The sequence below is a fragment of the Cheilinus undulatus genome, linkage group 1 (assembly GCF_018320785.1).
Source record: "Cheilinus undulatus linkage group 1, ASM1832078v1, whole genome shotgun sequence".
Taxonomy (NCBI): domain Eukaryota; kingdom Metazoa; phylum Chordata; class Actinopteri; order Labriformes; family Labridae; genus Cheilinus; species Cheilinus undulatus.
In genome coordinates this window covers 58,152,234-58,175,107 of record NC_054865.1, presented here as the reverse complement: position 1 = coordinate 58,175,107, position 22,874 = coordinate 58,152,234, and the positions used below count along the sequence as shown (strand labels likewise).

At 37.7% G+C, this 22,874-nt stretch overlaps 2 protein-coding genes across 3 annotated transcripts in view; one reads left to right on the top strand and one right to left on the bottom strand.

Moving 5' to 3' along the window:
* The window catches only part of LOC121508210 (troponin T, fast skeletal muscle isoforms-like), a 44,613-nt gene extending 31,664 nt beyond the window's left edge, over positions 1–12,949 (top strand). For both annotated transcript variants that reach the window (XM_041784879.1, XM_041784889.1), the window contains 9 exons: positions 2,686–2,704; positions 2,792–2,837; positions 3,580–3,696; positions 4,880–4,957; positions 5,160–5,273; positions 8,002–8,111; positions 9,436–9,526; positions 9,665–9,705; positions 12,723–12,949. In XM_041784879.1, the coding sequence (XP_041640813.1) occupies positions 2,686–2,704; positions 2,792–2,837; positions 3,580–3,696; positions 4,880–4,957; positions 5,160–5,273; positions 8,002–8,111; positions 9,436–9,526; positions 9,665–9,705; positions 12,723–12,759 (653 nt within the window). In that variant the 3' untranslated portion in view covers positions 12,760–12,949. The remainder of the gene's footprint in view (positions 1–2,685; positions 2,705–2,791; positions 2,838–3,579; positions 3,697–4,879; positions 4,958–5,159; positions 5,274–8,001; positions 8,112–9,435; positions 9,527–9,664; positions 9,706–12,722) is intronic.
* A 1,193-nt stretch (positions 12,950–14,142) lies between these two features.
* LOC121508223 (myoblast determination protein 1 homolog) lies at positions 14,143–19,669 on the bottom strand. The gene is made up of 3 exons (XM_041784917.1): positions 18,977–19,669; positions 14,884–14,953; positions 14,143–14,499 (listed from the first exon to the last, which is right to left on the bottom strand). Exons 1-3 carry the CDS (start codon positions 19,520–19,522, stop codon positions 14,324–14,326), a joined length of 792 nt encoding a protein of 263 aa, XP_041640851.1. The 5' UTR covers positions 19,523–19,669; the 3' UTR covers positions 14,143–14,323.
* Positions 19,670–22,874: the final 3,205 nt, after the last annotated feature.

The window sequence follows — 22,874 nt, the reverse complement described above, 5'->3', positions numbered from 1 at the left end:
AAAGTCAAAATCATGAGTTTTAAAGGTAAAAAATGAGCTAAAAGTCAAAGTTAGGAGTTGAAAAAGGGTCAAAAATGAGATCAAATTCAAATTCATGATATTTAACAATCAAAATGTGAGATAAATATCAAAATCATTATTTTAAAATGTCAAAATATGGGATTAGATTTCAAATTCATGAGTTTAAAAGTCAAAATGTGAAACGATGTTAAAAATCCGAGTTTTAAAGGTAAAAAAATGAGATAAAAGTCAAAATTAGGAGTTGAAAAGGTCAAAATATGATATAAAAGTCAAAATCACCTTCAATTCCAATTCCAATGTCCAATGTCCAATTCATGACATTTAACAAAACATGAGGGAAATATTCATGATAATAATAATTTTTTCAAATAATTCATGAGTTTTAAAAGTCAATATGTGAAACAATATTAAAAACCATGACTTTTAAAGGTAAAAAAATTAGATAAAAGTCAAAATTTAGAGTTGAAAAGGTCAAAATATGATATAAAAGTCAAAATCATGAGTTTTATCGGAAAAAAAATAGCTAAAAGTCAAAGTTAGGAGTTGAAATGGTCAGCAAAACTGAGAAAAAAAAATCCAATACATGACATTTAACAAAACATGAGGGAAATATTCATGATAATAATAATTTTTTCAAATAATTCATGAGTTTTAGAAGTCAATATGTGAAACAATATTAAAAATCATGACTTTTAAAGGTAAAAAATGAGATAAAAATCAAAATTAGCTAGGTGAAAAGGGTTAAAACATGGGATAAGATTCAAAATCATGAGTTTTATAAGTCAAAACATGATATAAAAGTCAAAATCATGCATTTTAAAGGTAAAAAAGTGCTAAAAGTCAAAGTTAGGAGTTGAAATGGTCAGCAAAACTGAGAAAAAAAAATCAAATTCATGATATATAACAATCAGTATGTGAGATAAATATCAAAATCATGATTTTAAAATGTCAAAATATGAGATTAAATTTCAAATTCATGAGTTTTAAAAGTCAGACTTTAAAAGGTCAAATCAAAATTTATTGTAAAATTATGAATCTAAAAGGTAAAAATATGAGATTAAAAGTCAAAGTTATGAGATGTACAGATTAAAATCTGAGATAAAAAGTCAAACTTACAAGTTTTAAAGGTAAAACCATGACACTTAAAGTCGAAATAATGTTTTTAAAAGGCAAAGTATGAGATGGAATTGTGAAACCATGATTTATAAGTCAAAATATGACATAAAAGTTAAAAACCATGAGTTTTAAAGGTAAAAAGTCAGCTAAAAGTCAAAGTTAGGAGTTGAAAAAGGGTCAAAAATGAGATAAAATTCAAATTCATGATATTTAACAATCAAAATGTGAGATAAATATCAAAATCGTGGTTTTAAAATGTCAAAATATGAGATTGAATTTCAAATTCATGAGTTTTAAAAGTGAAAATGTGAAACAATGTTAAAAATCATGAGTTTTAAAGGTAAAAAAATGAGATAAAAGTCAAAAACATGATTCTAAAAGGTCAAACTAGGATTTAATGTAAAATTATGAATCTAAAAGGTAAAAAATTCAGGTTAAAAGTCAAAGTTATGAGATGTAAAGGTTAAAATATGAGATAAAAAGTCAAAGCCATAACTTTTAGTCAGAACTGTCAGATGCAAAACCAAAAATATAAAGAAAACAAAATTCTCCCATGTTCCTGACTTTTTATCAAGTTGTTTTTAATGTTTAATTTTTCTGATATTTATGACTCAACAAGGACGTTATAAATCATCAAGGTTAAGTTGACCTTTTTATACTGGAGGAAATCTGCAGAACTCATACTGGTGGGCCACATATAACTGTGCCACGGGCCGGATTCGGCCCCTGGGCCTTGAGTTTGACACCCCTGCTTCAGAAACTCACAGACAGCTCAGTGGACGAGTCTGCATCCTTTTATAGAAAAGCACTTTTTACCGTTCACATGTTTTCTATCCATAGCAAGTTCTTTTTGTCTGTAATGTTATTTTCAATCCACAAGAAGTTTCTTATTTTCTTTCAAAAGAAAGAGATTTTAATCCAAACAGGAAGTTCAGTTCTCTTATCTTAGGACAGCAAATATTCCAAATTAAAAGCACAACAAAGAAAAATGTGTTGAAAAACGTAGCACAAAAAGTGAGTACATTTGTGTTTGGCAGATTATTCCTTCGTAACAGTTCCTCAGTTTACTTATTGGACTGTTTTGTGGTTGTTTTCCAAATTTGGGATTTTCTTAGACTTGTCAACTAAAAACCGTTATAATTAGTGCTTAATTCTCTCAGTCATGGTTTCAGAACTCGCTGGTGTGGCAGGGCAACACTCACCCCAATAACCAATCGAACGTCAGCATCATCAAAAACACACCGGGAACAGTTGATTCACACTGCTGATAGGGGCTTAAAACATGTAAAATGGTGAGATTTTAAAGTGAACTGTTTGACAGCCCTAGTTAAAATACTCACTGCACTCGTGAATTTGGCCCCTGGTGATAAAAAGTGTGGCCCTACTGAGACTCACAAACGTCTTTTATCTGGAGGTGTGAACCAACCTCTGTCCAAATGCCCCCCCCCCCCCGATTAACCAGCAGACTGTAAACTCCCACCATGATGACGTTTCCAACACGGTCTCTTTCTTCTCTCTCTTCCTGGTGTTTCCATCCTGAAATCTCAGAGGAGAAGCCGAAGTTCAAGTGAGTTTTTGCGCTCTAAAGCATCTTTGCTGTCATTTCTGGAACTTTAGTTTTTGTTCTGATTTGAATGGAATTTTTCTCTAACAGGCCGACCGCTCCCAAGATCCCTGATGGTGAGAAAGTGGACTTTGACGTAAGTCAGCTTGTTTTTTACTGGAGTTTATTCATGTAAAAATAAACATGCACAACAGTGGCTGCCTGGCCATCCTACCAGGGACTGGAATAAGAGTCTATTCAGATCCAGGTACTTTAATATGGTGTCGCCCCCTTTAGCAGCTCTAACAGCCTCCACTCTTCTCTGAAGGCTTTCCACACGTTTTGAGAGTTTCTGTGGGAATGTGTGTTCATTCATTCTGTAGAGCAGTGGCTTTCAAACTTTTTCACCCAAGGCACTCCTAAAAGGCACGCCATATTTAAATCAATACAAAAGAGACTTTTTAAATAACGTTACAGTCATGATGGCCTGTAAGGGGGGATGGAGGGGAAGACTTTCTGGGGCCGAGCTAACTGACGGATCATGGAGATGGCAAAATTGGGCAAAAAGTGGCAAAAATAGGTCAAAAGTAGTTATAAGAAGTGGCAAAAATGCTAAATAAAGCAGCAAAATAGTTTAAGCTGTCTAAAGAAATGGCAAAAATCAGTAGAAAAAAATGGTTAATTTGAAATTCCCACAAATTCCCACGGCACACCTAGGCTCGCCTTCAGGCACCATTTGAGAACCACTGCTGTAGAGCATTCATGGGCTCAGGCTCTGATGCTGGACCAGAAGGCCTGGCTCACAATCTCATCATATGGTCAGCAGAAAAAAAAGTCTTCTGGGCGTCTCTACTCCTGACCCGTGTCTTTGTGGTTAACCCCTTGTCTTCTTCTTACAGGACATCCAAAAGAAACGCCAGAATAAAGATCTGGTCGAGCTGCAGTCGCTGATCGACGCTCACTTTGAGTGCAGGAAGAAGGAGGAGGAGGAGCTCATCGCTCTCAAAGACAGAATTGTGAGTTTTCATCAAACGCCTCCACCTTAAAAGCCTGAGTGGTGGTCTAACCCTCAGCATCATTTAACTCACTACCCTTTAGAGCCATTAAGGACAAAAATGTCCACTTCCAAAAAACTGCTATAAAAACATAACACTTTTTTTTTAATTTGCATAAATCTCTCAAACAACTTCAGCTGTGCTCAAAACTAACAAACATTCAATCATTTTGAGGATTTTAACCCTTTTAATGCCAGTTTGATTACTTAAAGTCAGTGTTGTTTTTTATCAAAAAAAAGTGAAAAATGTGAAATCTTCCTTAAACCAAATGTTGGATGGCTGGGGCGTTATTTCTAAATCCAGCTTGGACATGTCCATGATTAGCCAGAATATGGACTTTGATGCATTTTTAGTTTTTATGTAGCATCTGATTTAAAATTTACTACCCTTTCTAGTCATTAAGGACAAAAACGTCCAATTTCGAAAATGGCAATAAAAATAGTATACATTCATATTTTTTCTGATTTTTTTTTTGGTCAATTCTTCTGATCAACTTCAGTTCTAATTAAAAAAAATGATTATTAAATAATTTTCAGGATTTTAACATTTAATATTTTGGTTAATGTTAGACATAGCCAGGACTGATTTAAAAAAAAGGGATTTTAACGCTTAAAACTGGCATTTTAACGGTAATGCCCCAGCCATCCGACATTTGGTTTAAGTAAGATTTCACTTTTATTTACTTTTATACATAAAAAACAACATTGGTTTTAAATTATCAAACTGGAATTTAAAGGGTTAAATTTGTCAAAATGATTGAATATTTGGTAGTTTTGAGCACAGCTCAAGTTGTTGAAGAGATTTATGCAAAAACAGTGTGACATTTTTACAGCAGTTTTTTGGAAGTGGACATTTTTGTCCTTAATGGCCCTAAAGGGTAGTAAATTTGTTTCACAGTGTTCCCCTGACCTGTTAGAGCAATTGAAATTTGAATTGAAAAATCTGCCTAGAAAGACACTTTGCTGCAAAAAGAGAGCATATGCACTAACACAGCCAAGATGGTGAGCAGAGAAAGAGGAAAAATTAGCCCAAACAGACAGAAATGTCCCTTGTAATGCCTGAGGGTCAACACGAGTGTAGAGAGACGCTGGGAGGAACCGTACTGCTGAACTTCGCTGTTTGGTCTCTTGATTGTCGTTTAAAGGAGAAGCGGCGTGCCGAGCGTGCCGAGCAGCAGAGGATCCGTGCTGAGAAGGATAAGGAGCGGCAGGCCAGGCGGGAGGTGAGCTGTCAAAGCTTTTAATGCCTCTATAATCTGGTTCATCTGATGTGCTCTGAATGTTCATGCTATTCTTAATGAACCTTCTGGAGGAGGTTTCAGAAAGAAAAAACCTCTGATAGCTGTACAGTTAAAGTCTTTTTGCAGAAGCTGAATGCCTCTGCCTGTTTTCATGAATTGTTCTGCTTTAAATTTTATCTCCCAGGCTGAACGTCTGAGGAAGGAGGAGGCCGACGCCCACAGGAAGGCCGAGGATGAGGCGAAGAAGAAGATTGCGCTGAGCAGCATGGGGTCAGGCTACAGCAGCAGCCTGCAGAGGGTACCTGTCAACGCTTGCTTGATTCAGGGCGATTAATTTTTAGTCCAGATTAATCTATTCATTTTTTTCATGCACATTTAAAATGACTTTAAACACATTTTAAAGTCTTTGTTAAAATGTGAAGCAGTTCTTCCCAAAGCGATGCATTCAGATGATCTAACAGCGAGCTGCACTGATACCAGGCCCTCTGAAGGGGCTGGGACCCTTAAAGGGCCCCCACCAGATGCCTGTTAATAATTCCAACCCTTGCTCATTGGATCTGTGGCGTTAGCACTGGCACCCTGGTTGACATTCGCCTCCCGGGCCGGGCTCTATTCAGCTTTGGAGCGGGCTGAAGAAACATCTGTTGCAGGTCTTAGCGTGGCTATAAATAATGACAAGGCTGTCTGAGTCCAACGGGCCCACCCACCATGTTAATGTTACAATAATAAAACCTCAAACCGTTCTAGGAAGAGGGGTTTACATCCTGAACCAAGCAACACAAATAAAACGTTTGTTTTGTTGCTTTGATATGTGAGAATGGGTGTTTAGCTGTAAAGCTAACAGTAATGCTAGCTCAAGTTTAGGGTGGACCATCTCTTTGCTAACCTCCCCCTTTTCTCCCCTGAGGGGCGTTCGACTGTGACGCCAGTGTCGTCTAAAACCATGACTTAACGCTAGCTTTAAAGAGCTTATTCTGTCAAACACACTGGTAAACTCTGTGTACATCATAAAGACGCAGGAGTGCATGTACAAAATGCCTCACTGATGTGCAATGATCCCCAGGTAATGTGGCACCATTTACTCGTCATGTTTAGCCATGAAACCCAGGCTTAAGCTTTACTGCTTTACTTTATGTTGGGACAAAAATCTGCTTCTATTTTGAAAGAGATCGTACATAAAAATCTCAAAATCTCAGCTTAATCAGAGATTATGATCTCATTTATTATAGGTATGAAGCCGATGAAATATCTGTGAATCAGAAAGCTGTCTGTGGACTTTACTGTGAAATGAGACATGAAGGAGCAGTGGTGTCTTCATTTCGCATCACTGTGAGAGCTATGGGACTGAATCCTATCTTTATTCGAGAGCATGCTCTAATGTTTGAGAGCAAAGTTTCAAGTTTTGAGAGCATTTTTCATTGTTTTGAGAGCAAAACTTTGTCATTTTTGTGCTCAGATTTTTCCTTCAAAATCTTGTTTGTGCGCTCACGTCTCTTTCTCCTCTCGGATTTCTTCTGCTCTCATAAGAAACAAAACTGCTCTCATAACAAATGAAATTTGCTCTCAGCCAATAGGAAGTGAGTATCGGTCTGACCAATCACGGTAATGCTGCATAGTTGCAGGGGGGTTTGCTAGATTGACCCGAGCGTCCCGTTCGGCGGCTCCTCTCCCGTAAATCTGCCATCTGTTCCCGCTCTAGCGTCACATGCTAACAATAACAATACCAGCCATTACATTAGTATTAAAATAAAATAAAACTCTCATCGACTTACTTCATGTCTTATTTCATACTTCATTTCGCCAATGAGTCATCCTGAAGTATGCTTTGATGTAGAAGACGCTATCATGATATAATATTAGATTAATCGCTTCTGAAATAATTTCACTGTTTTCAGTACACATGATTTTATTTATGGAATTATTTATTGCTTGAATTTGTCAAAAATACTGAAGATTGACTGAAGAATAATTGCATATTAAATCACAATATTTGGGAAAAAAATCACAACTAGATTATTTTTGCAAATCCTTCAGCCCTGCACTGAAGCTACTGGCCGTTACTCACTGTAGCGCCCTCCTGCTCTCACAATGATGTGAAATAAAGACACCACTGCTCCTTCATGGGTCCAATCTTTCTTCTTGTTTAATTAAAGACTTGAGGAAAAGGACATCATGTGACCCAATGGGAAAGGAAGATATTTCAAAATAAAAGCCTCCATGTCAAAATAAAAGCCTACATAACCATCAGGCCCCATTGCTCAGTGTATTATACCTACTCTGAATGGTTAATCATGCGGACAGCATGGGTCAAAGTTCAAATTTTAATTCCAACCCATGCCTCTGCCTGTTGTTGTTTATTTATGTATTATTTATCTAAATTAACATTTCCACTGAACACAGTCATAAATTAAAAATGTGTCTCCTGTTGTGTTTTATTTATAAAAACCTCCAGAGATCCAGGCTTATTCAGATTTTTAAAAACTGGAATTTATTCACTTTAATTCATTTTCTTCTAATATTGTAGACCATAAATTCATCATTACACTTACCATTAAGATTATTTATAACTCATTGTCTATTTTCGAATGGCCTATTCTCATACTGTAAAACACAACGGATGGCTGTGTAGCCTTTTGTTTTGACACAGAGGCTTTTATTTTGAAATGTTCACCTCTCCCATTGGTTCACATGACTTTCTTTTTCTAAAGAATTTTATCAAAACAAATAAAAAATAAAACCCAAGATAAATCTGAGTCGTTTCTGTGACTGAAACAGAAAAACAGGAAATGACATTTCTGCTGCTGTGAAGGTTTCTGAGAAAACAGCGGCCTCCAGAATCTCACATGGGAGCAGTTTGGACCCACCAGGACTCTCCTCAGAGCTTTTTTGTAGACTCCAAGCTAAACGGCCGTGGCATCAGGCTGCAACAGAAGCAAACGGAAAAAGAGAAGGGGGTCTGAACACTTCCTGAATGAGATGTCTGTTCCTGGTGGTGATGGGAGTCTAAAGTGGTTTTACTTTTCCAGATTGAGCAGAAGAGAGGGAAGAAGCAGACTGAAAGAGAAAAGAAGAAGAAGATCATGGCAGAGAGATGGAAACCCCTCAACATCGAGAACTTCAGCGAGGACAACCTGAGGTAACGTCTAGGAGAGCAGGTCTGAGGATGAGCTGAGCTGGGCTTATAACACACAGGACCAGTTTAACCCTTCATGGTGTCAGGATACAAATGCACAAACAAAATCACAACAGCACAGACTGTCAAAAACAGGGGTGTCAGACTCAACCACAGCAGGGGCTGGATTCTGGATTCAGGGCCAACCTGAGGGTCTACCAGGGTCCACATTTCACCAGAAACTATCAACATCATTTTCACCACTAATGAAATATGGAAAAAAAAGAACTGATGATAGATGACTGTGACATTAAAGAAGTCAAAATTATACATTTAAAGTCTGAAAATCAGAGATAAAAAGACAAACGTATTAGTTAAAAAGGTCAAAGCATGAAATTAAAATTCAAAATTAAGTTTTTAAAAGGCAAAAATATGAAATAGAAATTTGAAATCACAAGTTTTAGAGGTCAAAATAGAAAAAATAAAAGAAAGTTAAAATAATCAGTTTAAAAGGTCAAAATATGATTAAAAAAAACAAAATTCTTAGTTTAAAGGTAAGAATCTGAGATAAAAGGTTAAAATCATGAGTTTAAAAGGAAAAAAAAGAGATAAAAGCCTAAACAATACGTTTTAAAGGTCAAAATATGAGATACAATTTTAAATCATGAGTTTAAACGGTGAAAATATGAGATAAAATTCAAATCATGGGTTTTAAATTTTTAACTGAGTTTTTAAAGGGCAAATATGGGATTAAAAGTCCAGGTTAGGAGTTGAAAAGGCCAAAATGTGGAATAAAATTCAAAATCATGAGTTGAAAAGGTCACCTAACATTTTAAAATATCATTCTAAAATGTCAAAATATGAAATTAAAAGCCAAAATCACAAGTTTTAGTTCTAATTCTGAGGCAACATTGGAAACAAATTTTAATTTTAGTTTCCCACCTTCTTGGCTTTTTAACTCATCATTTTTCTCTTTCCTTTTTCTAATCTGGATGATTTAACAAGGATATTTCAAACCAACAAGGTCAAACTGACATTTTTATACAGGAGGAAATCTGCAGACCTCACACTGGTGGGCCAGTTAGAATAAACTTAGGATATGATGTTGTGGATTTGGCCCCCGGGCCTTGAGTTTGACACCCCTGGTCTAAAATGTCCCGTTACGTCCCGTCTTATTACTACAATCAGCATTTATTTTCCTGTATTTGGAGTCCAAGCGCTGTGTTTGCATTTTTCTTCTTCTACCGTTTACAGCATCAAACAGCTGCACGTTTTTATCTCCCAGGTCTGATTTACAGGAGGAATTAAAAACTCTGCAGCTTGTTCATTTCATGTTCTGGGTTTTCAGGGAAAAAGCCAAGGAGCTGTGGGAGCTGCTGCACAACCTGGAGGAGATCAAGTACGACCACAATGAGGCGCTCAAGAGGCAGAGATATGAGGTGAGACGCTTCCTCCTGATCGCAGCTTTTCTGTTTTATAAAGCACGGGTTTACATCTGCAGGAACCAAGGACTGAAACTGAATTTAAAGTGAATTAGGATCTGGTTTGTAGTGTTTACAGAGCTGTTTGTCTTTCAGGTGATCTCTCTCAGAAACCGCATCGATGAGCTGCAGAAACAGTAAGTACCTCTCTGTTCTCTCCTACACAGGGAGAACCTTCAGAGATAATAGTCCTTATGTTTGGTATTAATGAGGTCTGAGAGTGTGCACACATTTACAGATTAGCCCTTTAAAACCAGGGTCAGGAGGTACCGGCTCAAAGGTGCACCAGGGTCAGGGGACAGGAGAGAGAGAGAGAAGGATTTTTATATTTACTGTTTAAAAAATGAAAATGTGAGGGAAAGAATATGAAGACAGCACCCACAAATGTAGGGAAGGTAGTGAATATGTGGAGGAAAAGTCAGAACTGTCAGAAAATGTTGAAATGTTCAGAAAAATAACTGAAAATAAATAAATGGTGATTGTGACGAAGAGGGGAGACTTCAGAAATCTAAATGTTCAAAAATCTACAGAAATGACTGAAAGGTCGAGGACAATGAGCCAGAATGTCGGTGAAGAAGTTAAAATATTCAGAAAATATCCAGAAATTTTTCAGAAATAAAAAAATCCTGACGTGTTCAGAATGAAGTCTTCTTCTAGTTAGAACAGAATTTTCAAGGTGTCCAGAAAAAAAAGGTGCATATATTTAAAAATTAACTTCATATTCTGAAAAAAGGGAAATTATTAAGAAAACTTGTTGAAATGATGAAAAAAATCTGAAATACTGAGAAGTTGAAAATCTGAGAGAAAGTCCAATTTTGTGGAAAAAAAGTCTGAAATGTTTGGATCAAAGTTGTAAAGTTGAATAAAAATAATCCAAATGTCCAGAATGAAGATGAAACTTCAATAAAACAGTGAAATGTTGAAAAACTCCCAGAACTTTTGAGAAATGTGCTGAAATGTAAGATATATGCTAAAAACAAAGAATAAAAGACATTTTTTTAAAATAGTTTTTAACGTCACTGTCAAAGTTTGTAGAAAGAATTACACATGCAGAGAATAAAGGTGTTTATAATGAGAAAAACATGAAATACTAATTTAAAAACTCAATAAATAAAGGAAAAATCACAGTTTTGAGGAAAAATGTCTGAAATGTTGAGATTAAAGTGGAATTTTTCAGAAAACGTTTGAAAGGTGTGGAAAAACAGGCTGAAAATGAGATTAACAAAAACATTTTAAAGAAAAAAATGACCAAAAACAGAATTTTAGACCAAATAAAAAAGACAGTTTTAAAAGTAAAAACTTTCTGGAAAAAATTGGAAATTGAGGGAATTACAGTTCCTTCAGTCATTTTGAGTTTGTGGTATTTAAGGATGAATCAAATCTTTTTTAATGTATGGCTAATAAACAGATGTAGGATATAAATGTAAATAGTTGTACATTTTTATTTGGATCAACATTAAACTCATGAAATAAAGAAGAAACTCACAAACTGGGGTCATTTATTTAAAATACTACAGTAAATGCACTGAAGCGTCTCTATGATTTTACTTTCTTGTTTTAAATTTAAATTCATGTCATGTTGATGTTTTCTTTATTTCAGATCACTTAATGTGAATTATTTGATCAGTTCATGATTTAAAACAGGAGATTTGTTTTTTTAGTATATTTAAGATTTGGTAATAAGACAGAAGTCCACTGCAGACCCCCTGGGTTTAAATCAAAGGTCTGTGCTTTACCATAAGAGGGCGCTGTAGCTTTACAAAGATATCTGGGTCCTGGTGAGGTGGTGTCTGCCTGCTGCTCTCATCCCTCTCTAAAAAGGGACGATGGTTCCTGTTTGTCTCTGAGTGACATTTTTAACATTTCCCTGCATGAATCTGTTTCTGTTCTATGTCCCAGCTCTGTGTCCTGTACAGATCTATCTGTTTCTGTTCTATGTCCCAGCTCTGTGTCCTGTACAGATCTATCTGTTTCTGTTCTATGTCCCAGCTCTGTGTCCTGTACGGATCTATCTGTTTCTGTTCTATGTCCCAGCTCTGCGTCCTGTACAGATCTATCTGTTTCTGTTCTATGTCCCAGCTCTGCGTCCTGTACAGATCTATCTGTTTCTGTTCTATGTCCCAGCTCTGTGTCCTGTACAGATCTATCTGTTTCTGTTCTATGTCCCAGCTCTGTGTCCTGTACAGATCTATCTGTTTCTGTTCTATGTCCCAGCTCTGTGTCCTGTACAGATCTATCTGTTTCTGTTCTATGTCCCAGCTCTGTGTCCTGTACAGATCTATCTGTTTCTGTTCTATGTCCCAGCTCTGTGTCCTGTACAGATCTATCTGTTTCTGTTCTATGTCCCAGCTCTATGTCCTGTACGGATCTATCTGTTTCTGTTCTATGTCCCAGCTCTGCGTCCTGTACAGATCTATCTGTTTCTGTTCTATGTCCCAGCTCTGTGTCCTGTACAGATCTATCTGTTTCTGTTCTATGTCCCAGCTCTGCGTCCTCTCCAGATCTATCTGTTTCTGTTCTATGTCCCAGCTCTGTGTCCTGTACAGATCTAACTGTTTTGGTTCTGTGTCCCGTGCAGATCTATCTGTTTTGGTTCTTTGTCCTGTACAGATCTATCTGTTTTGGTTCTTTGTCCCGTGCAGATCTATCTGTTTTGGTTCTTTGTCCTGTACAGATCTAACTGTTTTGGTTCTTTGTCCTGTACAGATCTATCTGTTTTGGTTCTTTGGTCTCTGCAGATCTAACTGTTTTGGTTCTTTGGTCTCTGCAGATCTAACTGTTTTGGTTCTTTGTCCCGTGCAGATCTATCTGTTTTGGTTCTTTGTCCTGTACAGATCTATCTGTTTTGGTTCTTTGTCCTGTACAGATCTAACTGTTTTGGTTCTTTGTCCTGTACAGATCTAACTGTTTTGGTTCTGTGTCCCGTGCAGATCTATCTGTTTTGGTTCTTTGTCCTGTACAGATCTAACTGTTTTGGTTCTTTGTCCCGTGCAGATCTATCTGTTTTGGTTCTTTGTCCCATGCAGATCTATCTGTTTTGGTTCTTTGTCCTGTACAGATCTAACTGTTTTGGTTCTTTGGTCTCTGCAGATCTATCTGTTTTGGTTCTTTGGTCTCTGCAGATCTAACTGTTTTGGTTCTTTGGTCTCTGTAGCAGCAAGAAGGGAGCCGCCTCTCGTCGCAGGAAGTGAGCAGCCTGTCGGTGATGGCCGGCCCAGGTGGGAGGGGTTTCTCCTGGGGAGGGTCAGCAGCTGAGACCCTGGTAGACCCTGCAGCTCCTAAATAAAGGCAACAGCTGGCTACAGTCTTAGCGCCTGTGTCTGCTTGTGTGAAACGGTTTTCAGGATGAATTTAGCTCCAATAAAGATGTTTTCAAAAATCCCACCTGTGTTCATGAATGGTTCAGTAGTTAGCCCCCCTGCTGCCACGTTTGTGATCATTGATCCATCTCTGCATGACCTGATTGGTTATTAGTGACGTTATTTTAATTAGAGAGAGAGAACCATGAAGATCAGGATGTCAGGAACCATTAGTCTCTGAGGAAACAGCATTTAAAGAGAACAAAGAAAAAAACCCAGCTAGTTAACTTTCTATGTCATAAATAAAGCTTTTATTTTATAGAAATTGTCAGTTCCTCTCATCTGAATGTAATAATTCTGGGATTTTATCATAAATCCTTCTCTAACTCAAACATTTAAACTTGTTCTTTCATTAGAAATGATTTTTAAAACTTTGAGAGGAAGTACATTTTCCTAATACCTAAAATTCAAACACGTCTGTCCCAATGAATGATGAAAATATTTTTATTCTAACAGTTAAATATATAAGGACTGTTATATTTTAATCTAAGTTACTCTGGATTAACTGTCTTTGTTTCATTCAGGATTTTATCCTCCACTAAGGCTGACTGACTTCCTGTCTGAGTACAGACATGCTTTTATTTTGAAAGAAAATAAGGAACTTGTTTTGGATATTAAAGGAAATAAGAGAACTGTAAATGTTTGATGACCTCTGACCTTTCCACTGAGCTGTCTGAGTTTTTTGAAAACTTATTCCTATTATTACTATTATTATTTTTATCATTATTATTATTATTAGTATCATTGTTATTATTATTATTATTATTATGGAGCAGTTCTGGACTTTTTAACATTTAGGCTTTTTCTTTTATCTTCTTGCCATTCTAGTTTTTTCTTAAATATATTTTTGACTTTCTCCGCACGTTGACTTTGATATTTTGCACGTCCTATCCTGGTAAGCTGCAGTTGCCGACATTGGTTCGCTTTTCTCTGTTGATGAACTCATCCATAATCTCTCTTTTTCCTCTTTCTACACTCATTTGCATGCACACATCCCGCTCTCTGCATCCTGAAATGTTGCAAATGTTTTGGTACATCACGAACGAGCCTCGTCTGCGAGCGGGCCATGGACCCACGAGAAGCACTTAAAGCCTGTCAGAAGAAGAGAAGTCATGAAAATAAGGGAGCAGTCTGTGAAGAGAAGAGGCAGTTGTAAAATATAAATATTTATTAAAGTGGTATTCACTCATAAATAAAATAAAGAAATGGGTCACCCCAGCATCCTTTGCGTTTGTGCGTGTGAGCAAACATAACAAATGTCCACAGTGGTCCTCAGTGATTGTTGCTCTTTCAGATGAAGTCAGCAGGTCAGAGGAGGAAGAGTCCAGCAGCAGTCAGACTAAAGTCTCTTCAAGTCTGTTCAAGTTCGCTTTCTGCTGGAAATGAGTCCGAAGCTTCAGAGAGGCTCATAGATACTGTTTGGACTGGAGCCAGCAGGGCTGCTCACAGGAGATCCGGGGCCCAGGGGGACCACGCTGTCCCCCAGGGGGGCCACAAGTGGATCTGTGCTGATCCGCTCTACGATGCTGGATAAACAGTCCAGGCTGGAAATGAGCGACTGTTTACTGGAATCTGGGAGGAAAAAAAAAACAAGAAATGTGAGTTTTTCAGCTCAGTTGTTTAAAATGTAAAAACTGAAATCTACAGGAAAACTGTTTAAATTTGATCTTCATATGAACCAAAACTAGAGCATAAAAAAGAAGATCTGTGATGACTAAAACTAAAGTGTTTTTAGTTTTCAGCAACTAAAACTAAGAAGGGTAGAAATGACTCAAATGTGACTACAACTAAAAGACATTTCATCTAAAGACTAAAACTAAAATGAAAACTAGCTGCCAAAGTTCGCACTGATTAGAAGAGACAGGCTGTGTGTTTTAGCACCAGCAGAGATGAGTCATGGTCTTGAGAAACAAGAACCAATGCCTCATATTTAAGGAGTCACTGAGACAAACTGACCGTCTGTTCGGCTGCAGAAAGAACCGCTGCTGTTTCCACTTTTGGTCAAACACGAGGAGACGAAGTCGACCTGCAAACACAGAAAAAGAGGATTTAGTCAAAAATTCAACACAGTATTCAGAGACGCAAGAAGGAAAGAGACACACTGTCGAGAGTCCGATCTTCTTTTCTTAATCTTAACCAAACACAAAGGTTGTTGTGGCTATCAGCGTGCACTGAAGCTAAAAAGAGGAGGAAACCACTCAGCCATGGATTCATTCATTGATAGATGTCTTGATTGTTGAGCTTTCAGCTGCTGGGATAAATCAGGCAGGCAGTGCTGTGAGGTCTAGGATGTAACTCAGTGTTACTCAACCAAAGAGCCAAAGTGTTGGAAAACACCTTTGCAAGAGCCACAATCTAAGAGATGAAAAAAAAACCCAGCCTGAAGTACAATAACAATAAGGTAAAAGCGGCAAAAATGGTAAAAAGCAACTAAAATGGGTGAAAGGGGTGAGAATGGGGAGGAAAAGTGGTCAGAAAGTAACAAAAACAGGGTGAGAGGTGACAAAAAATGAGTTATAGATGACACAAAATGGTCCAAATGTGGCAAAAACAATGACACAAATGTGACAAAACCGGGATAAAGTAGCAAAAATTAGTGGCAAAAATGGGCAAAAATAGGAAACAAGTGGTATTTAGTGGTAAAAGGTAGCTTAAATGGGTGAAAAGAGGCAAAAAAAACTGTGAAAAAGGGCAAAAATGGGATAAAAGTGGCTAAAAGAAGTGGCTAAAATTGTCAAAAACTAAGAAAAAGTGGTGTTTAATGACCAAAGGTAGCTTAAATTGGTGAAAAGCGGCTAAAAATGGTGAAAAAGGGGGAAAAGTTTCCCTTTTTTGAGGTTTTCTGGGGGAATGATATTAAAACTGAAGACATAAAGAGTCACAGGTGTGTATCACTGCTGTCACATTACTATCTGTACTAGCATTTTTTTGGGGGGGGGGGGCTTTTCATCCTGGTTATTGGGTTGAAATGTGGAGTTATTGATTTATTTTTCATGCGTTATAAAAATCCTTTTTGAGTTAGACACTGCAGAGAAAGGCCCCCGGGGAAGAGGAGGGGCTGGGTTTTCAAACTAAGAAGAGCTAGTCGCAGGTTTGTAATGGTTTTTTTGTGTTTTGTTGTCAGTGTTGGGGGTAAGATGACTTTTTTGGAGTAACGAGTAACGTAACGCGTTAGTTTTACAATTCAAGTAATCCTGTTATTAGTTACATTTCCATAAAAGTAATCTGTTACTGAAAGAAAAATCCCAGATGTCCTCTCTCCTCCGTGGCTTCAAAAAGACAGAAAGAAAAAAAGAAGCTCCTTTAAGCGTCTGCTCTGTTTGTCCTTCTCTCTTCCTGTAGTCACGTTGGCACGTCCATATCAGCCGAAGGTAAACATTCTGTGCCATTGTTAGCTTGTTGAGCCAGTGAGATGGCAGAGAGGACAGCAGGACTGTGGAGTTATCCCCATTATGATGGGTTTTTGGATGAAGGGGACAAGACCAGCATCCTGGAGAAACGTAAGTTTAAAAGCTCCGTTTGCTTTCGCTGAATCAGCTGTTCAGCCGTTCCAATTACGCGCGGTTACGCACAGCGTTGGAGTGATTCTGTCTGCCTCTGCTCAGCTGGCTGTCAGACTGTGAGCATGCTGAAAAGATAGAAAGGTTTTCCTGCCTGTTCTTGGTGTTCTCAGGCTGCACAGGTGCAGATTATGGCTGTAAATGAGGCTCTACATTGGCATCAGAGTCTGCACATTTAAATGCAGGCGTGTCGTTGTTATCTGTCATTTTTACAACCAATGAGAGGAATGAGTGGCTAAAGGCTTTACATGTTTAGTAACGCAAAAGTAACGCTCTACTGTGTTACTTTTCTCAGTGTGTAACGCAGTAATCTAACAAGTTAGTTTCTAAAGTAACGCTGCTCAGCGCTGATCGTTGTTCGTTGTTATGAATCCACGCAGCTGTGACTGATACAGAGACACTTAGGCCTGCTTCCATTAATGACAATAAAAATAAATAAAAAGAATCAGATTATCTTCTGTCACGTTTTAAACATTAACCTGTTTCATTTCTGTATTTTTTTAGTCACTGATCTGAGAAATCTGACTGTAAATAACTGAGACAGTGATTGTTAGCTCTGAGCTGGGCACAGGTCCATTAACTTTGATCACTAATTATCAGCGTTAATTTAAAATCAAATCAAACCCTTAACTTTAACATATTTTGATGTTTTAAACTCATGAAATTGAATTTTATTTTTCATTTTGACATTTTCAACTCCTAACTTTGAATTTTAATCAGAAATTTTAACCTTTTCTATTTAAAATCTGAAATTTTTAACTCATCTTTGAACCTTTATAACTCAATATTTTAAATTTTATCTCATATTTTTACATTAAAAACTCATTATTTAGAATTTCATCTTATATTTTGACCTTAAATTTTATCTCATATTTTCACCTTCTAAACCACAGGTGTCAAACTGAAGGCCTGGGGGCCAAATCCGGCCACTGGTACAATTATATCCGGCCCACAAGATCTAATCATATTTGTATTCTAACTGGCCCACCAGTACGAGCTCTGCAGATTTCCTCCAGTATAAAAATGTGAACTTCAGCTTGATTATTTCAAGACTACAACTCAAACTTATGATTTTGGCTTTTCATTTCATGCTTTGACTTTTTCAACTCATTACTTGGATTTTAAATGTCACATTTTTATCATTTAGATTCCTATTTTAAATTTTAAACCATATTTTGACCTTTTTAACTCGTTACTTTGGCTTTTTTATCCCATATTTTGACTTTTAAACACAGGATTTCATTTTTCTCTCATATTTTGACATTTTGAAAGAATAATTTTTACTTTTTATATCATATTTTGACCTTTTACACTACTGATGTTAAAGTGAAGTCATATTTTTAACTTTTTAAGTCATCATTTTGCACTCCAGCTCATATTTTGACATTTTCAGCTCCTAATTTTTGGCATTTTAATCCAATAGTTGGACCAATCAGACTCACAACTTAAAATTTACAGTCATATTTTGACTCTTAAACTCATGATTTCAAATTTGATCTTATATTTTCACCTTTCAAACTTAGATTTCAACTTTCTCCTCGTGTATTTGCTCTTTAAAAACATTATTTTTCTATTTTTTATATCGTTTTCTGATCTTTTGAACTAGTAAATTTGAATTTTTATCTCAGATTTGAGCCTTTAAAGTTAGCATTTTTACTTTTTTGAATTTCCAAATGATATATCATCAGTGCTGGTTTTTCATATCTTATTACTGGTGAAATGAGGTTGACAGTTTATGGGACATTTTGACCCTGTTAGGCCCTCAGGCCCCCTGCTGTGGTTGAGTCTGACATCCCTGCTTCATTACGCTGCTTTAAATGCAAATATCGGCCTTTATCTGGGTTAAAATCCGGGTTAAACATGGACCAATCACAGCGAGTGAAGGAAAGTTCAGTGAGAGAGAAAGGGAGCTGCAGCCGCCATGACGATCACCCATTGAATGACAAATGAGAAAAAAAGCAAAAAAAAATAAAGCGGCTCTGAGAAACGAACACGGACGAAAGTTTCAGAGTCTGACTCAGCATGCAAAAGCTTTTAGACCTGCAGAAAAGTTTTCCAGTCAGCCTTAGACCTGATCACAGGCAGGCCCAGGAGGCTAATGTTAGCCTGTGGCTAGCTCTAATGCTACTTGTCAAGTGTGCCTGTGTTGATATTACTAACAGGACCCGTTTGGCCTTTCAGAGGCCGTTTCAGTGGGCAGGTCTGTTCAGGAGCATGAATATTGGCTGAGTTAGCAGATTTACTGTGTTTGGTAACAGATTAGAGGTTAAAGGAGCTGTGCGAACCCCCGCCTATGGATGCATAATCTAGTTATGCCTTTGCATGCTTTGAAATCTTAGAGGCCTTATAAAGATTTCACAGATGCTCTGATTGTTAAAAATGTGGAAGCAGAGTGGATGTTCTGACTCTGACTCCGAAATGAATATCCTGAACACATTCCAAACATTTCCCGCAGCAGCACACGGACCGCTCAGCTGTTCTCGACTCACCGTGCCATCGGAGCAGTTGGAGTGGGGGCTGGAGGCGTCCGAGTCTTCGCCGTAGTGCTCCATGGGCGGGTAGAAGCTGTCGTCTCGGCCCGTCCTCAGCAGCTCCTGCAGGGACTCGATGTAGCTGATGGCGTTTCTCAGGATCTCCACTTTGGGCAGCCGCTGGTTCGGGTTGGACGCCGTGCAGCGCTTCAGGGTCTCGAAGGCGTCGTTCACCTTACTGAGCCGTCGCCTTTCCCTCATCGTCGCCGCTTTCCTCCGGTCTGCGTGCGTAGTCTTCCTCTTGCAGGCTTTGCAGGCCCAGAGAAGGCAGTGGCCCGCCTGGTGGAGGCCCCCAGGGGCCCGCACGTGTTCGTCCTCCTCTTCCACGTTGGGAACGTGATGGGTGTGGTGATGGAGATGAAGGTGGTCCTCTGACTTCAGCAGGCCGGCGTGCATCAGCCGGACGTCCAGGTCATCAAAGAGGTTCATGTCTGCGGCGCTGAAGCACGGGTCATCGTAGAGGTCATCGGCCGAGGAGAGCGGGAACAGGTCGGACAGATCCATCGCCGTCTGCAGGAGGGGGACTCAAAATGAAGACGAGAGAGAGCCTTCAGAAAGTTCTGTGTACTCACAGAAAAGAAAGAAACGAGTCAGAGTCAGCTGATGGTTTTGAAATCAGCTCCAATGGTCTGCAGAGATGAGTGTGTTTAAAGGAGCAGTCCGTGTAACTTCAGCCTCCTCTGCTCTGTGTCTTTATAAAGGAGTCAGTGTGGAGGTGGGGCCGTGGTGTCGATGACCAATAGTCTGAGGGGTGTGGTGTGTGTGTGAGTGAGAAGGGTAGGGGGTCGCTAAGGTGAAATCCAGACACAAAAAGGAAGCAATAAAAAGTCATTAAATGCATCTTTAGAAATCCTTCAGCCTGCAGTCTCAGAAACCATCTTTGTCTTTAGTCCAACTGTATTTATCCCTTCATATTTTATTTTTCACTGTATTTAATCCTGTCTGTGTGCTTTAGCTTTCTCACTCTACAGTCTTACATCAATGTTTATATATACACACACACGGACAAAATAGTTGGTACCCCTCTGTTAATGAACGAAAAACCCACAATGGTCACAGAAATAACTTGAATCTGACAAAAGTAATAAAAATAAAAATTCTATGAAAATTAACCAATGAAAATTAGACATTGCTTTTGAACTGTGGTTCAACAGAATTATTTTAAAAAACAAACTCATGAAACAGGCCTGGACAAAAATGATGGTACCCTTAACTTAATATTTTGTTGCACGACCTTTTGAGGCAATCACTGCAATCAAACGATTTCTGTAACTCTCAGTGAGACTTCTGCACCTCTCAGCAGGTATTTTGGCCCACTCCTCATGAGCAAACTGCTCCAGTTGTCTCAGGTTTGAAGGGTGCCTTCTCCAGACAGCATGTTTCAGCTCTTTCCACAGATGATCAATAGGATTTAGATCAGGGCTCATAGAAGGCCACTTCAGAATAGTCCAGTGTTTTGCTCTTTGCCATTCTTGGCTGTTTTTAGCTGTGTGTTTTTAGGTCATTATCCTGTTGCAAGACCCATGACCTGTGACTGATACCAAGCTTTCTGACACTGGGCTGCACATTTCTCTCTAGAATACCTCGACAGTCTTGAGATTTCATTGTACCCTGCACAGATTCAAGACACCCTGTGCCAGATGCAGCAAAGCAGCCCCAGAACATAACAGAGCCTCCTCCATGTTTCACAGCAGGAACAGTCTTCTTTTCTTGGTATGTTTCATTTCTGCGTCTGTGAACATAGAGCTGATGTGCCTTGCCAAAAAGTTCCAGTTTTGTCTGGTCTGTCCATAGGACATTCTCCCAGAAGCTTTGTGGCTTGTCAACATGCAGTTTGGCAAATTCCAGTCTGGCTTTTTTATGATTTGTTTTCAACAGTGGTGTCCTCCTTGGTCGTCTCCCATGAAGTCCACTTTGGCTCAAACAACGACGGATGGTGCGATCTGACACTGATGTACCTTGACCTTGGAGTTCACCTTTAATGTCTTTGGAGGTTGTTCTGGGCTCTTTTGTTACCATTCGTATTATCCGTCTCTTCCATTTGTCATCAATTTTCCTCCTGCAGCCACGTCCAGGGAGGTTGGCTACAGTCCCGTGGATCTTCAATTTCTGAATAATATGTTTAACTGTAGTCACAGGAACATCAAGCTGCTTGGAGATGGTCTTATAGCCTTTACCTTTAACATGCTTGTCTATAATTTTCTTTCTAATCTCCTGAGACAACTCTCTCCTTGGCTTCCTCTGGTCCATGGTTAGTGTGGTACACACCATGTCACCAAACAGCTCAGTGACTACTTGTCACCCTTTAAATAGGCCGACTGACTGATTACAAGTTTGTAGACACCTGTGATGCTAATTAGAGGACACACCTTGGTTGAACATGTCCCTGTGGTCACATTATTTTCAGTCTTTTCTAGGGGTACCATCATTTTTGTCCAGGCCTGTTTCATGAATTTGTTTTTTAAAATAATTCTGTTGAACCACAGTTCAAAAGAAATGTCTGATTTTCATTGGTTAATTTTCATTGAATTTTTATTTATTATCACTTTTGTCAGATTGAAGTTTATTTCTGTGACCATTGTGGGTTTTTCTTTCATTAACAGAGGGGTACCAACAATTTTGGCCACGTGTGTATATTATAGCCTAAAACTAAAGTTTTATTAACCCTCAGGCATCACGAGGGGCATTTTGTCCGTTTTTCCTCTTTCTCTGCTCACCATCTTGGCTGTGTTAGTGCTTATGATCTCATTTTTTGCAACAAAGTTTCTTTCTGGGCAGATTTTTGAATTCAAATTACAATTTTTCTAAAAGGTCAGGGGAACACTGTGAAACTAATTTACTACCATTTAAAGCCATTAAGGACAAAAATGTCCACTTTCAAAAACTGCTATAAAAACATAACAGATTCATATTTTTTCTGCTTTTTTTGCATAAATCTCTTAAACTTCAGCTGTGCTCAAAACTACCAAACATTCAATCATTTTGAGGATTTTAACCCTTTAAATGCCAGTTAGATTACTTAAAGTCAGTGTTGTTTTTTATGTAAAAAAGTAAAAAATGTGAAATCTTCCTTTAAACAAATGTTGGATGGCTGGGGCGTTATTTCTAAATCCAGCGTGGACATGTCAATGATTAGCCAAAATATTGACTTTGATGCATTTTTAGTTTTTGTGTAGCATCTGATTTAAAATTTACTACCCTTTCCAGTCATTACGGTCAAAAACGTCTGCTTCCAAAAACAGCAATAAAAATAGTGAACATTCATATTTTTCTGCTTATTTTGGACGAATATTTTGATCATCTTTAGTTCTAATAAAAAACAATGATTATTGAATAATTCTCAGGATTTTAACCCTTAAAATGCCAGTTTGATTACAGGATGGTCGTATTTATTCTAAAAAAACACACACTGTTTAATCGCACAACTCTTTAATGTGAACACACTTAGTAACTTATTTATGTATTTTTGAGCGCAATCATTTATTTATCGTATATTTACTAATCTTTTAATTTACTTATATATTTATTTGCTTGCTTGCTAATTTATTCATTAACTTATTTTTTAATTTGTTCATTCATTTATTTGCTTTCTTGTTTATCGATTTATTTATTAACTGTTTGTTTTCTTGTTTTATTTGATTGTTTATTTATTTATACATTTTTTATTTGTTAGTTTTCTTGCTTGCTTGCTTGCTTGTTTGTTTATTTATTTATTTATGTGTTTGTTTGTTTGATTGTTAGTGTGCTAGTTTGTTGTTTGTTTATTTATTTATTTGATCGTTTGTCTGCTTGCTTATTTATTCATTCATTTATTTGCTGGGTTGTTTATTTATTTGATTGTTTATTTATTTATAAT

Excerpts from the sequence above, each read along its gene's own strand:
- LOC121508223 (XM_041784917.1), bottom strand. The coding sequence starts at position 19,522 with ATGGATCTGTCCGACCTGTTCCCGCTCTCCTCGGCCGATGACCTCTAC. Across the intron at positions 14,954-18,976 it reads CCAACTGCTCCGATGGCACG|GTCGACTTCGTCTCCTCGTG; the intron begins GTGAGTCGAGAA and ends CTGTGTTTGCAG. Across the intron at positions 14,500-14,883 it reads TTTCTGCAGCCGAACAGACG|ATTCCAGTAAACAGTCGCTC; the intron begins GTCAGTTTGTCT and ends TTTTCCTCCCAG.